Consider the following 14,848-nt stretch of genomic DNA (forward strand, 5'->3'; position numbering starts at 1 on the left):
GTGCATCAAAACCACTAACACACTCATTCAGCTGCTCCCAAAACACTTGCCTCTCTTGATCTTTCTTCTCATGCCCAGGTGCATATGCACCAATAATCACCCACCTCTCTCCATCAACTTTCAGTTTTACCCATATTAATCGAGAATTTACTTTCTTACACTCTATCACATACTCCCACAACTCCTGTTTCAGGAGTATTGCTACTTTATATATATATCATCCCTGGAAGCGGAAGTTAGTCACAGGGTGGAGGAGGGGGCGAAGGTTCTGGGAGTACTGAAGAATGTGTGGAAGCGAGAATATTATCTCGGAGCAAAAATGGGTATGTTTGAAGGAATAGTGATTCCAACAATGTTATATGGTTGTAAGGCATGGGCTATAGATAGGGTTGTGCGGAGGAGGGTGGATGTGTTTAAAATTAAATGTTTGAGGACAATATATGGTGTGAGGTGGTTTGATTAAGTAAGTAATGAAAGGGTATGGTAAGGAGATGTATGGTAATAAAAAGAGTATGGTTGAGAGAGCAGAAGGTGTACTGAAATGGTTTGGTCACATGGAGAGAATGAGTGAGGAAAGATTGACAAAGAGGATACTCGTGTCAGAGATGGAGGGAACGAGGAGAAGTAGGAGACCACATTGGAGGTGGAAGGATGGAGTGAAAAAGATTTTGAGCGATTGGGGCCTGAACATACAAGAGGGTGAAAGGCGTGCAAGGAATAGAGTGAACTGGAACAATGTGGTATACCGGGGTCAACATGCTGGTAATGGATTGAACCAGAGCATGTGAAGCATCTGGGGTAAACCATGGAAAGTTTTGCAGGGCCTGGATGTGGAAAGGGAGCTGTGGTTTCGGTGCATTACACATGACAGCTAGAGATTGAATGTGAACAAATGTGGCCTTTGTTGTCTTTTTTTTTTGTGCTACCTCGCATGCACGGGGGTATATATGTATATATATGTATGTGTCCATGCTCTGTGGAAGGTATTAAGAATATATGGTGTGGAAGGCAAGTTGTTAGAAGCAGTGAAAAGTTTTTATCGAGGATGTAAGGCATGTGTACGTGTAGGAAGAGAGGAAAGTGATTGGTTCTCAGTGAATGTAGGTTTGTGGCAGGGGTGTGTGATGTCTCCATGGTTGTTTAATTTGTTTATGGATGGGGTTGTTAGGGAGGTGAATGCAAGAGTTTTGGAAAGAGGGGCAAGTATGAAGTCTCTTGGGGATGAAAGAGCTTGGGAAGTGAGTCAGTTGTTGTTCGCTGATGATACAGTGCTGGTGGCTGATTCATGTGAGAAACTGCAGAAGCTGGTGACTGAGTTTGGTAAAGTGTGTGAAAGAAGAAAGTTAAGAGTAAATGTGAATAAGAGCAAGGTTATTAGGTACAGTAGGGTTGAGGGTCAAGTCAATTGGGAGGTAAGTTTGAATGGAGAAAAAACTGGAGGAAGTAAAGTGTTTTAGATATCTGGGAGTGGATCTGGCAGCGGATGGAACCATAGAAGCGGAAGTGGATCATAGGGTGGGGGAGGGGGCGAAAATCCTGGGAGCCTTGAAGAATGTGTGGAAGTCGAGAACATTATCTCGGAAAGCAAAAATGGCTATGTTTGAAGGAATAGTGGTTCCAACAATGTTGTATGGTTGCGAGGCGTGGGCTATGGATAGAGTTGTGCGCAGGAGGATGGATGTGCTGGAAATGAGATGTTTGAGGACAATGTGTGGTGTGAGGTGGTTTGATCGAGTGAGTAACGTAAGGGTAAGAGAGATGTGTGGAAATAAAAAGAGCGTGGTTGAGAGAGCAGAAGAGGGTGTTTTGAAATGCTTTGGGCACATGGAGAGAATGAGTGAGGAAAGATTGACCAAGAGGATATATGTGTCAGAGGTGGAGGGAACGAGGAGAAGTGGGAGACCAAATTGGAGGTGGAAAGATGGAGTGAAAAAGATTTTGTGTGATCGGGGCCTGAACATGCAGGAGGGTGAAAGGAGGGCAAGGAATTGAGTGAATTGGATCGATGTGGTATACCGGGGTTGACGTGCTGTCAGTGGATTGAATCAGGGCATGTGAAGCGTCTGGGGTAAACCATGGAAAACTGTGTAGGTATGTATAGTTGCGTGTGTGGACGTATGTATATACATGTGTATGGGGGTGGGTTGGGCCATTTCTTTCGTCTGATTCCTTGCGCTACCTCGCAAACGCGGGAGACAGCGGCGAAAAAAAAAAAAAAAAAAAAAAAAGTCCATGTATGTATATGTATGTATACGCTGAAATGTGTAGGTATGTATATGTGCGTGTGTGGGTGTCTAAGTATATACATGAATATGTTGGTGGGTTGGGCCATACTTTCGTCTGTTTCCTTGTGCTACCTCTAATGTAGGAGACAGGAACTCAGTATGATAAAAAAAATAATATAATACTATTCCTGGAAATCTGAGAGAAAGAATACTCCCTAGATATTCCCTGTGTGTCATAAAAGAAGTGGGAGTGTGTGGCTGGAAAGCCTCCCTTCCTGTATTACTTTCCAAAAGAAGGAAAAGAGTAAGGAATCAAGACAGAAATTTTCCCTATAAGGCTCAGTCATCTTTTCTTGGTGGTACCTCGCTCATGCAGAAAATGAGAGAGAGAGAGAGAGAGAGAGAGAGAGAGAGAGAGAGAGAGAGAGAGAGAGAAAATACAACAAATGAATAATATGATGAAGGTGAAAGCTGCAGAAGACCAAATCCTTAAATGTCATGAAGACAGGTACCTGACTCAAAAAGGTGTTTTAAGAAATGACAATTTGTATCACAATATAAGATCATTTCAACATACTTAGTAGATTAGGTTGATCTCCCTTCTTTAACATATATCCTGCTTTTGATATGAGTTCACCAAAAAGAGAATCATCTTGAAATGTATCATTCTCTTTCTCAATTTCGGTAATTCGATGCTTTTTGGCCTTTTGACTGGCAAACAAGTCTTCACTTTCTTCTTCTTCTGTACTCACAATCAATCTTCTTTTCATCCTTGATGACATAATTACAGGAATTTGTTTTGTGCCTGTGAAAAATACATTTGAAACAATGCATAAGTAAAGATGTAAAATATCAAAGCATGATCTCAATGTCTAGTCTATTAAACATCTCATTATGTTAATTCTGAGAAGTTTTGCATCTAGAAATCCAGGAACAATATTAACTGAAATGACGTATCAGCAGATTTCATAAACTTTACCAATCATCATTCATTATACCAGGTAATGTTTAACCTAATACCCCTAAAATCATTAAACATCTCTTATTGGAAGCTGCCAAATACCATAAGCTGTTATACAATGACAATGAGTTTGAGGTTCATAATATTAGCTTGCCTTTAATAAATCATTTTCTGAGAAAGTTCTACTCACTCGCATTATCATTCAGAACATCTGTAAAAGTTGTACATATCATATGATTTGTATGTCTTTGCTGTTTAGAAAGAAATGTCTTCTTTTTTCTTTCAAACTATTCGCCATTTCCCGCATTAGCGAGGTAGCGTTAAGAACAGAGGACTGGGCCTTTGAGGGAATACCCTCACCTGGCCCAATTCTCTGTTCCTTCTTTTGAAAAAAAAAAAAAAAAAAAAAAAAAAAAAAAGAAAGAAATGTATTACCACAAAATACACTGTTTACTGAGATTAATGCTGTCCATAATCTTGTATGTAACAAGAAAAATAAACGTCTTGAGAGAAAATTGTATATACTGTACAGGTAAAACTTACAAAATTTAAATGACTTTGACCTTAGCAGTGTTTGAATTTCGAAAAAATTCAGACCTTGGAGACCTAAACTTTATTTCAGTACCAACAAATAAATGCTAGTAAAACTGATCTGGTGAGAGCACTACAGTGAAGTCTCTATGATTCTTTTCCTATATGATATCAAATATTGATCCACCTCACGAACACAAATCCGACAATTTTGACTATATGCACCACATTATTTAAGTATATTTTAAAAATTTAGTGGGTTTTGTCAAACCAGGAAGATGGATATCTTACCAGTTTCTGCACCCTTTTTGGTCAAAATATTCAACATACACCCGATAAAATGATTCAGTAAATTGTATACTTTATAAATTATGCTTAAACATCTTATTTGGTAGGTTCTTACCTACTGAATGAACTGATAAGCATCTATATATTCAGTGAATTATGGAAGAAAGTAGGTGAACCAGGTGGTCATAGCCCTTACCAACCATTTGTTACAGTGTTTGTTTCAAATCATTCGAAATATAATCAATAAAATTATACACTACCAGATTCTTCAGATATTTTTCTAAATTCCTATCTTCAGGAGATTCTTATTTGATGACTGTATTAATATTCATGCATATATTTAGATAAATATACGAGAAAACGGATAAAGGAAATGGATGCATTGGTAAGATATCTTGACTGTACATATACACTCCCACCACAACTTTCTTTTGTTTCTCCTTCAGCAAGCTAGGGACTATGGCTTGTCTCTTTTTTTATATTCTTATATAATGTTCTATCATTCCATATGAAAAAGTGTTTTTCACTCCTTCACAATGTAAATATTCAGTAAGTAATTTCAGTGTTTACGAGACTGATCTAGTTAAAGTGTTAGGGAGAAATAATTCTGTTTTTTCTTGCTACAAATGTTCTCTTATATTATATCAATCATTCTTTTTCTAAATCACTTGAAAACAACTCCGGCAATATTGATGGGAGATACTGCATTATTCAGATATATTTTGGCTACTTTCAGCATACAGTCTCATGGGTTTTGTCACACCCAATCTGCTTTAGCTTTTTCTCTTACATTTTTCTTAACATGCAGATGATTATCAATTCATTCGTCAGGTAAGAATCTACAGAACAGAACTATGTATAATATATATTAGAAAGTGTAGTGAGTGAGAGGTGGGATGAAGAAGTAGTAAATTTGTTAGTGAAAGAGAAAAGAGAGGCATTTGGACAATACTTGCAAGAAGAGTGCAAATGACTAGGAGACATATAAGAGAAAGCGGCAGGAAGTCAAGAGGAAGATGCAAGAGTTGAAAAAGATGGCAAATGAGAGTTGGGGTGAGATAGTACCATCAAACTTTAGGGAAAATAAAAAGATGTTTTGGAAGGAGGTAAATAACATGTGTAAGACAAGAAAACAAATAGAAACATCAGTGAAGGGGGCAAGGGGGAAGTGATAACAAATAGTGATAAAGTGAGGAGGAGATGGAGTGAGTATTTTGAAAGCTTGTTGAATGTGTTTGATGATAAAGTGGCAGATGCAGAGTGTTTTGGTCAGGGTGGTGTGCAAAGTAAGAGAGTCTGGGAGAGTGGTTTGGTGAAAAGAGAAGAGATGGTAAAAGCCTTGCAGAAGATGAAATCCGGGCTTGGATGGTATTGCAATTGAAGTTATTAAGAAAGGGGGTGACTGTGTAGTTGACTGGTTGGTAAGGATATTCAATGTATGTATGGATCATGCTGAAGTGCCTGAGGATTGGTGGAATACATGCATAGTGCCACTGTACAAAGGCAAAGGGGATAAAAGTGAGTGTTCAAACTACAGAGGCATAAGTTTGTTGAGTATACCTGGAAAATTGTATGGGAGGATACTGATTGAGAGGGTGAATGCATGTACAGAGCATCAGGTTGGGGAGGAGCAGTGTGGTTTCAGAAGTGGTAGAGAATGAGTGGATCAGGTGTTTACTTTGAAAAATATATGCAAAAAATACTTAGAAAAACAGATGGATTTGTATGTGGCATTTATGGATCTAGAGAAGGCATCTGATAGGGGTGACAGAGATACTTTGTGGAAGGTCTTGAGAATATATGGTGTGGGAGGTAAAGCTGCTAGAAGCAGTGAGAAGTTTTTATCAAGGGTGTAAGGCATGTGTATGAGTAGGGAGAGGAGAATGGTTGGTTCCTAGTGAAGGTCGATCTGCGACAGGGATGTGTGATGTCACCATGGTTGCTTAATTTGCTTTTGGATGGGGTGGTGTTAGGGAGGTAAATGCAAGTCTGTTGGAGATGAGAGGGCCTGGGAAGTGAGTCAACTGTTGTTCACCAATAATACAGCACTTGGGGCTGATTCAAGTGTGAAACTGCAGAAGTTGGTGACTGAGTTTGGAAAAGTTTGTGAAAGAAAGTTGAGAGTAAATGTGAATAAGAGCAAGGTTATTAAGTTCAGCAGGGTTATGGGACAAGTTATTCAGGATGTAAGTCTGAATGGACAAAAATTGGAGAATGTGAAGTGTTTTAACATTTCAGAGTGGACTTGGCAGCGAATAGAACCATAGAAACGGAAGTGAGTAATAGGGTGGGAGAGGGAGTGAAGGTTCAGGGAGTGATGAAGAATGTGTGGAGAGAGAGAACGTTATCGAGCAAAAATGAGTATGTTTGAAGGAATGGTAGTCCCGACAATATCATATAGTTGTGAGGCATGGGCTACAGATAGACTTGTAAGCAGGAGGGTGGATGAGTTGGAAGTGAAATGTTTGAGGACAATTTGTGGTGTGAGATGGTTTAATCGTGTAAGTAATGAAAGGGTAAGTTAGATAAGTGGAAGCAGAAAAAGTATGGTTGACGAAGCAGAAGAGGGTGTGTTGATATGGTCTGGACATATGGAGAAAATGAGTGAGGAAAAGTTGAAAAAGAGGATATGTGTGTCAGGAGTGGAGGGAACAAGGAGAACTGGAAGACCAAACTGGAGGTGGAAGGATGAAGTGAAAAAGATTTTAAGCAATCGGGGTCTGAATAGAATGAACTAGTATGGTGCGGTATACCGGGGTTGACAACCTGTCGATGTACTGAACCATGGAATGTGTAACGTCTACTGGTAAACCATGGAGAGGTCTGTGGGGCCTGGATGTGGATAGGGAGGTGTGGTTTTGGCACATTGCACATGACAGTTAGAGAATGAGAGAGAGCAAATGTGGACTTTTTTATTCTGTTTTCCTGACACTACCTTGCTGACAAGGGAGTGGCAATACTGTTTCCTGTGGGGCACGGTGGCACTGGGAATGGATGAAGGTGAGCAAGTATGAATATGTACATCAGAGATTAAAAAAATTTCAGCTGATAGGGGAAGTCAGGTTATGTTTTTAAGTTGTGTTGATATATCTAAGTATTTCACTTACTCTTACATTATGTATATTTATGTGTATGTATATGGATACATTGATATATATGTGTATATGTAAGTATATGTGTGTGTATGCATATATGTGTGCATATGAGTGGATGGGTCTCTCTTCGTCCGTTTCCTGTCGCTATCTAGCTGATGCAGGAAAAAGCAATCAAGTATAATAATAACAATAATAATGGGAGCTGGGGTGAGAGAGCATCATTAAATCTTAGGGAGAATAAAAAGATTTTCTGGAAGGAGGTAAATAAAGTGCATAAGACAAGGGAGCAAATGGTAACTTCAGTGAAGGGGGCTAATGGGGAGGTGATAACAAGTAGTGGTGATGTGAGAAGGAGATGGAGTGAGTATTTTGAAGGTTTGTTGAATGTGTTTGATGATAGAGTGGCAGATATAGGGTGTTTTGATCGAGGTGGTGTGCAAAGTGAGAGGGTTAGGGAAAATGATTTGGTAAACAGAGAAGAGGTAGTAAAAGCTTTGCGGAAGATGAAAGCCGGCAAGGCAGCAGGTTTGGATGGTATTGCAGTGGAATTTATCAAAAAGGGGGTGACTGTATTGTTGACCGGTTGGTAAGGTTATTTAATGTATGTATGAGTCATGGTGAGGTGCCTGAGGATTGGCAGAATGCGTGCATAGTGCTGTACAAAGGCAAAGGGGATAAGAGTGAGTGCTCAAATTACAGAGGTATAAGTTTGTTGAGTATTCCTGGGAAATTATATGGGATGGTATTGATTGAGAGGGTGAAGGCATGTACAGAGCATCAGATTGGGGAAGAGCAGTGTGGTTTCAGAAGTGGTAGAGGATGTGTGGATCAGGTGTTTGCTTTGAAGAATGTATGTGAGAAATACTTAGAAAAGCAAATGGATTTGTATGTAGCATTTATGGATCTGGAGAAGGCATATGATAGAATTGATAGAGATGCTCTGTGGAAGGTACTAAGAATATATGGTGTGGGAGGCAAGTTGTTAGAAGCAGTGAAAAGTTTTTATCGAGGATGTAAGGCATGTGTACGTGTAGGAAGAGAGGAAAGTGATTGGTTCTCAGTGAATGTGGGTTTGCGGCAGGGGTGTGTGATGTCTCCATGGTTGTTTAATTTGTTTATGGATGGGGTTGTTAGGGAGGTGAATGCAAGAGTATTGGAAAAAGGGGCAAGTATGAAGTCTGTTGGGGATGAGAGGGCTTGGGAAGTGAGTCAGTTGTTGTTCGCTGATGATACAGCGCTGGTGGCTGATTTATGTGAGAAACTGCAGAAGCTGGTGACTGAGTTTGGTAAAGTGTGTGAAAGAAGAAAGTTAAGAGTAAATGTGAATAAGAGCAAGGTTATTAGGTACAGTAGGGTTGAGGGTCAAGTCAATTGGGAGGTATGTTTGAATGGAAAAAAACTGGAGGAAGTAAAGTGTTTTAGATATCTGGGAGTGGATCTGGCAGCGGATGGAACCAAGGAAGCGGAAGTGAATCATAGGGTGGGGGAGGGGGCGAAAATCCTGGGAGCCTTGAAGAATGTGTGGAAGTCGAGAACATTATCTCGGAAGGCAAAAATGGCTATGTTTGAAGGAATAGTGGTTCCAACAATGTTGTATGGTTGCGAGGCGTGGGCTATGGATAGAGTTGTGCGCAGGAGGGTGGATGTGCTGGAAATGAGATGTTTGAGGACAATATGTGGTGTGAGGTGGTTTGATCGAGTAAGCAGTGTAAGGGTAAGAGAGATGTGTGGAAATAAAAAGAGCATGGTTGAGAGAGCAGAAGAGGGTGTTTTGAACTGGTTTGGGCACATGGAGAGAATGAGTGAGGAAAGATTGACCAAGAGGATATATGTGTCTGAGGTGGAGGGAACGAGGAGAAGTGGGAGACCAAATTGGAGGTGGAAAGATGGTGTGAAAAAGATTTTGAGTGATCGGGGCCTGAACATTCAGGAGGGTGAAAGGCGGGCAAGGAATAGAGTGAATTGGATCGATGTGGTATACCGGGGTCAACGTGCTGTCAATGGAGTGAATCAGGGCATGTGAAGCATCAGGGGTAAACCATGGAAAGTTCTGTGGGACCTGGATGTGGAAAGGGAGCTGTGGTTTCGGGCATTACTGCATGACAGCTAGAGACTGAGTGTGAACGAATGGGGCCTTTGTTGTCTTTTCCTAGCATTACCTTGCACACATGAGGGGGGAGGGGGATGTTATTCCATGCGTGGCGAGGTGGCGATGGGAGTGAATAAAGTCAGACAGTGTGAGCTGTGTGCATGTGTGCATATGTATGTGTCTGTGTGTGTATATATATGTGTACATTGAGATGTATGGGTATGTATATTTGCGTGACTGGACGTGTATGTATATTCATGGGTATGGGGGAGGGTTGGGCCATTTCTTTCATCTGTGTCCTTGCGCTACCTCGCAAACATGGGAGCCAGCGACAAAGCAAAATAATAACAACAACAATAATAATAATAATAATAATAATAATAATAATAATAATAATAATAGAGTGGCAGATATAGGGTGTTTTGGTCGAGGTGGTGTGCAAAGTGAGAGGGTTAGGGAAAATGATTTGGTAAACAGAGAAGAGGTAGTAAAAGCTTTGCGGAAGATGAAAGCTGGCAAGGCAGCGGGTCTGGATGGTATTGCAGTGGAATTTATTAAAAAAGGGGGTGACTGTATTGTTGACTGGTTGGTAAGGTTATTTAATGTATGTATGACTCACGGTGAGGTGCCTGAGGATTGGCGGAATGCGTGCATAGTGCCATTGTACAAAGGCAAAGGGGATAAGAGTGAGTGCTCAAATTACAGAGGTATAAGTTTGTTGAGTATTCCTGGTAAATTATATGGGAGGGTATTGATTGAGAGGGTGAAGGCATGTACAGAGCATCAGTGGGGAAGAGCAGTGTGGTTTCAGAAGTGGTAGAGGATGTGTGGATCAGGTGTTTGCTTTGAAGAATGTATGTGAGAAATACTTAGAAAAGCAAATGGATTTGTATGTAGCATTTATGGATCTGGAGAAGGCATATGATAGAGTTGATAGAGATAATCTGTGGAAGGTATTAAGAATATATGGTGTGGGAGGCAAGTTGTTAGAAGCAGTGAAAAGTTTTTATCGAGGATGTAAGGCATGTGTACATGTAGGAAGAGAGGAAAGTGATTGGTTCTCAGTGAATGTAGGTTTGCGGCAGGGGTGTGTGATGTCTCCATGGTTGTTTAATTTGTTTATGGATGGGGTTGTTAGGGAGGTGAATGCAAGAGTTTTGGAAAGAGGGGCAAGTATGAAGTCTGTTGGGGATGAGAGAGCTTGGGAAGTGAGTCAGTTGTTGTTCGCTGATGATACAGCGCTGGTGGCTGATTTATGTGAGAAACTGCAGAAGCTGGTGACTGAGTTTGGTAAAGTGTGTGAAAGAAGAAAGTTAAGAGTAAATGTGAATAAGAGCAGTAGGGTTGAGGGTCAAGTCAGTTGGGAGGTGAGTTTGAATGGAGAAAAACCGGAGGAAGTGAAGTGTTTTAGATATCTGGGAGTGGATCTGGCAGCGGATGGAACCATGGAAGCGGAAGTGGATCATAGGGTGGGGGAGGGGGCGAAAATTCTGAGAGCCTTGAAGAATGTGTGGAAGTCGAGAACATTATCTCGGAAAGCAAAAATGGGTATGTTTGAAGGAATAGTGGTTCCAACAATGTTGTATGGTTGCGAGGCGTGGGCTATGGATAGAGTTGTGCGCAGGAGGATGGATGTGCTGGAAATGAGATGTTTGAGGACAATGTGTGGTGTGAGGTGGTTTGATCGAGTAAGTAACGTAAGGGTAAGAGAGATGTGTGGAAATAAAAAGAGCGTGGTTGAGAGAGCAGAAGAGGGTGTTTTGAAATAGTTTGGGCACATGGAGAGAATGAGTGAGGAAAGATTGACCAAGAGGATATATGTGTCGGAGGTGGAGGGAACGAGGAGAAGAGGGAGACCAAATTGGAGGTGGAAAGATGGAGTGAAAAAGATTTTGTGTGATCGGGGCCTGAACATGCAGGAGGGTGAAAGGAGGGCAAGGAATAGAGTGAATTGGAGCGATGTGGTATACAGGGGTTGAGGTGCTGTCAGTGGATTGAATCGGGGCATGTGAAGCGTCTGGGGTAAACCATGGAAAGCTGTGTAGGTATGTATATTTGCGTGTGTGGACGTATGTATATACATGTGTATGGGGGTGGGTTGGGCCATTTCTTTCGTCTGTTTCCTTGCGCTACCTCGCAAACGCGGGAGACAGCGACAAAGCAAAAAAAAAAAAAAAAAAAAAATAATAACAATAATAATAAGTTTGTTGAGTATTCCTGGTAAATTATATCGGAGGGTATTGATTGAGAGAGTGAAGGCATGTACAGAGCATCAGATTGGGGAAGAGCAGTGTGGTTTCAGAAGTGGTAGAGGATGTGTGGATCAGGTGTTTGCTTTGAAGAATGTATGTGAGAAATACTTAGAAAAGCAAATGGATTTGTATGTAGCATTTATGGATCTGGAGAAGGCATATGATAGAGTTGATAGAGATGCTCTGTGGAAGGTATTAAGAATATATGGTGTGGGAGGCAAGTTGTTAGAAGCAGTGAAAAGTTTTTATCGAGGATGTAAGGCATGTGTACGTGTAGGAAGAGAGGAAAGTGATTGGTTCTCAGTGAATGTGGGTTTGCGGCAGGGGTGTGTGATGTCTCCATGGTTGTTTAATTTGTTTATGGATGGGGTTGTTAGGGAAGTGAATGCAAGAGTTTTGGAAAGAGGGGCAAGTATGAAGTCTCTTGGGGATGAGAGAGCTTGGGAAGTGAGTCAGTTGTTGTTCGCTGATGATACAGCGCTGGTGGCTGATTCATGTGAGAAACTGCAGAAGCTGGTGACTGAGTTTGGTAAAGTGTGTGAAAGAAGAAAGTTAAGAGTAAATGTGAATAAGAGCAAGGTTATTAGGTACAGTAGGGTTGAGGGTCAAGTCAATTGGGAGGTGAGTTTGAATGGAGAAAAACTGGAGGAAGTGAAGTGTTTTAGATATCTGGGAGTGGATCTGGCAGCGGATGGAACCATGGAAGCGGAAGTGGATCATAGGGTGGGGGAGGGGGCGAAAATTCTGGGAGCCTTGAAGAATGTGTGGAAGTCGAGAACATTATCTCGGAAAGCAAAAATGGCTATGTTTGAACGAATAGTGGTTCCAACAATGTTGTATGGTTGCGAGGCGTGGGCTATGGATAGAGTTGTGCGCAGGAGGATGGATGTGCTGGAAATGAGATGTTTGAGGACAATGTGTGGTGTGAGGTGGTTTGATCGAATAAGTAACGTAAGGGTAAGAGAGATGTGTGGAAATAAAAAGAGCGTGGTTGAGAGAGCAGAAGAGGGTGTTTTGAAATGGTTTGGGCACATGGAGAGAATGAGTGAGGAAAGATTGACCAAGAGGATATATGTGTCGGAGGTGGAGGGAACGAGGAGAAGAGGGAGACCAAATTGGAGGTGGAAAGATGGAGTGAAAAAGATTTTGTGTGATCGGGGCCTGAACATGCAGGAGGGTGAAAGGAGCGCAAGGAATAGAGTGAATTGGATCGATGTGGTATACCGGGGTTGACGTGCTGTCAGTGGATTGAATCAAGGCATGTGAAGCGTCTGGGGTAAACCATGGAAAGCTGTGTAGGTATGTATATTTGCGTGTGTGGACGTATGTATATACATGTGTATGGGGGTGGGTTGGGCCATTTCTTTCGTCTGATTCCTTGCGCTACCTCGCAAACGCGGGAGACAGCGACAAAAAAAAAAAAATAATAATAAATCAAATAAGAAAATAATCATATGTAAAAGAAGTGTCAATGGTATGCATAATATTACATTTGAAAATAAAATAGGGTATTGCTTGTTTAAGTATATGTACCTGTAAAATATTATGCCTAAAAACCATAATCATCCTCTATGTTGACAGCCAGGTTCCTACCTAACTGACTGAACACCCTTCCACACTATAGAGAGAAAAGTATACTATCTTTTTCAGTATTTTCTTCGGAAACATTTGACAAAGAGATACTCTATCAGGGATATAATGTCTTTACGGTAAGTTATAAATCATTAAAAACATTTTCTACATTATCACAAATTAATTTTTTCTAGTTAAAATTGTCATAAATCATATTTGAGTCACTTTTTGCATATTCACCAACTACTAGGGAGGTATATAACCAGTACTATCCACATGGGTACCTGGAGGGTTTGTGACGCCCGTGTAGTAAGCCACCACTCAAGTGGCTGTCAAGCTGTACTCCTGTGACCCAGATAGCTATCTTCCTTCTGCCTCACTCACACACAGAATACCGGTATTCTGTCCACAAACACAATTTCTCCTTGTCATGCACAACACTTGACAACACTCAACTCACACAGCTTGTTCTTCGTAACTCTAGATTTTCCTGTGGTGAGGACTATGTGTTAACCCTGCCTTTGTGGAAAATCGTAGGAACAACAAATAAAAGTAGTAGGTAAGAACATAGGTAGGAGCATTAGGAAGAAATGGTGATGAAGAATCTTAGGCAGGAGCATTAGGCAGAAGTAGTCAGCACGAACAATAGACAGGAGCCTCTGCAAACACTGTGCTACACTTGCCCTCTGCCAGTGGCTTGTTAACAGTGAGGCACTAAAGGCTAAGAAGATATAGATAGATACAGGCACACACACAGATATAGACAGATAGACATTCACCATTTCTCCTCTGTGCATCTAGTAGATCACTTTTGACAAGGGGAAATATGGCTAAGCATAGACATAGAAGTTGACAAAACACTTCCAGAATTCAATGGAACCCATTAAACCTTCATCTAGAAATTAAGAAAACTTCTTAAAAACCTTACCTAGCTTCCCTCAGTTGCCAACATTTACTTTATTTTCAAAGTTATTGGAAAATCAAATGATTTACGGTCTCTTGCTTTGCTCTTGTTGCTGAAAGGTTTGGCTCCTGTGTGAGTTCACTTCTTGTAGATTGCTTCAATCTATCAAAGAGAAAATGGGGTCAATTAATGTATAAGTGGGTGAAATAATTCTGAAAATCAAAATATAAACAAATCCGGTACAATGCACATTCTCCCCACAAGATGGCAAAGAGCAGATAATGATATCTGCAAAGAGCAAATAATGATATCTTCAAAGAGCAGATAATGATATCTCTTAAGTGTTTCACTTACTCTTACATTAACCACATTGCATTAAAGTTACATCAACCACAAAATTCATTTGATGTGAGGACTATCTACCTTTAAAATCACCGTCAATCACCATGATGCAACCAATAAATACGACAACCATGACGCCGATAACCCCACCAACACAACACATGCATGTCTCATACCTGGACTGACACCTTAAGTAAATCCCATTTCCTTAAACTTTGAGTCAAAGACGATGAAGTTACGGCTTCTGTCTACCCTAGCCTAAACCCCATTTCCCAGTGATGGGCATGACATACTCTAATATATAAAATAGATGGACAGCAACACAATAACACACTCACGGTTGGCGCGCTTCTCCTCCTCCATTGATGGTTTGTTTTGAAAGTTGTAGAAGAAAATGGTTTTGAAATTAACCCATTATAGAAAACGTAACCGAATTATGGAGACACTTTTCTAATTTAACTTGTTTGTAGACCATTGAAATTTACATGAGTGTTCTAGGGATGTTCGGTTATCTATGCGTATGACGTTATGTGTCTATCAGTGCTTACGTTATCATAGCGAATGACGGAGTTGTTTTACGAAATAATTC

The 14,848-nt window shown here is 40.7% G+C and overlaps 1 protein-coding gene across 2 annotated transcripts in view; it reads right to left on the reverse strand.

The window, feature by feature from the left end:
• The window catches only part of LOC139765001 (Fanconi anemia group D2 protein-like), a 370,225-nt gene extending 355,590 nt beyond the window's left edge, over positions 1-14,635 (reverse strand). For both annotated transcript variants that reach the window (XM_071692052.1, XM_071692050.1), the window contains exons 1-3: positions 14,598-14,635; positions 13,942-14,079; positions 2,803-3,030 (exon numbers count right to left, since the gene is read on the reverse strand). In XM_071692052.1, coding sequence (XP_071548153.1) covers positions 2,803-3,007 — 205 coding nt within the window. In that variant the 5' untranslated portion in view covers positions 3,008-3,030; positions 13,942-14,079; positions 14,598-14,635. The remainder of the gene's footprint in view (positions 1-2,802; positions 3,031-13,941; positions 14,080-14,597) is intronic.
• Between the last annotated feature and the right edge of the window lie 213 nt (positions 14,636-14,848).

Source organism: Panulirus ornatus, chromosome 52 (assembly GCF_036320965.1).
Source record: "Panulirus ornatus isolate Po-2019 chromosome 52, ASM3632096v1, whole genome shotgun sequence".
Taxonomy (NCBI): Eukaryota; Metazoa; Arthropoda; class Malacostraca; order Decapoda; family Palinuridae; genus Panulirus; species Panulirus ornatus.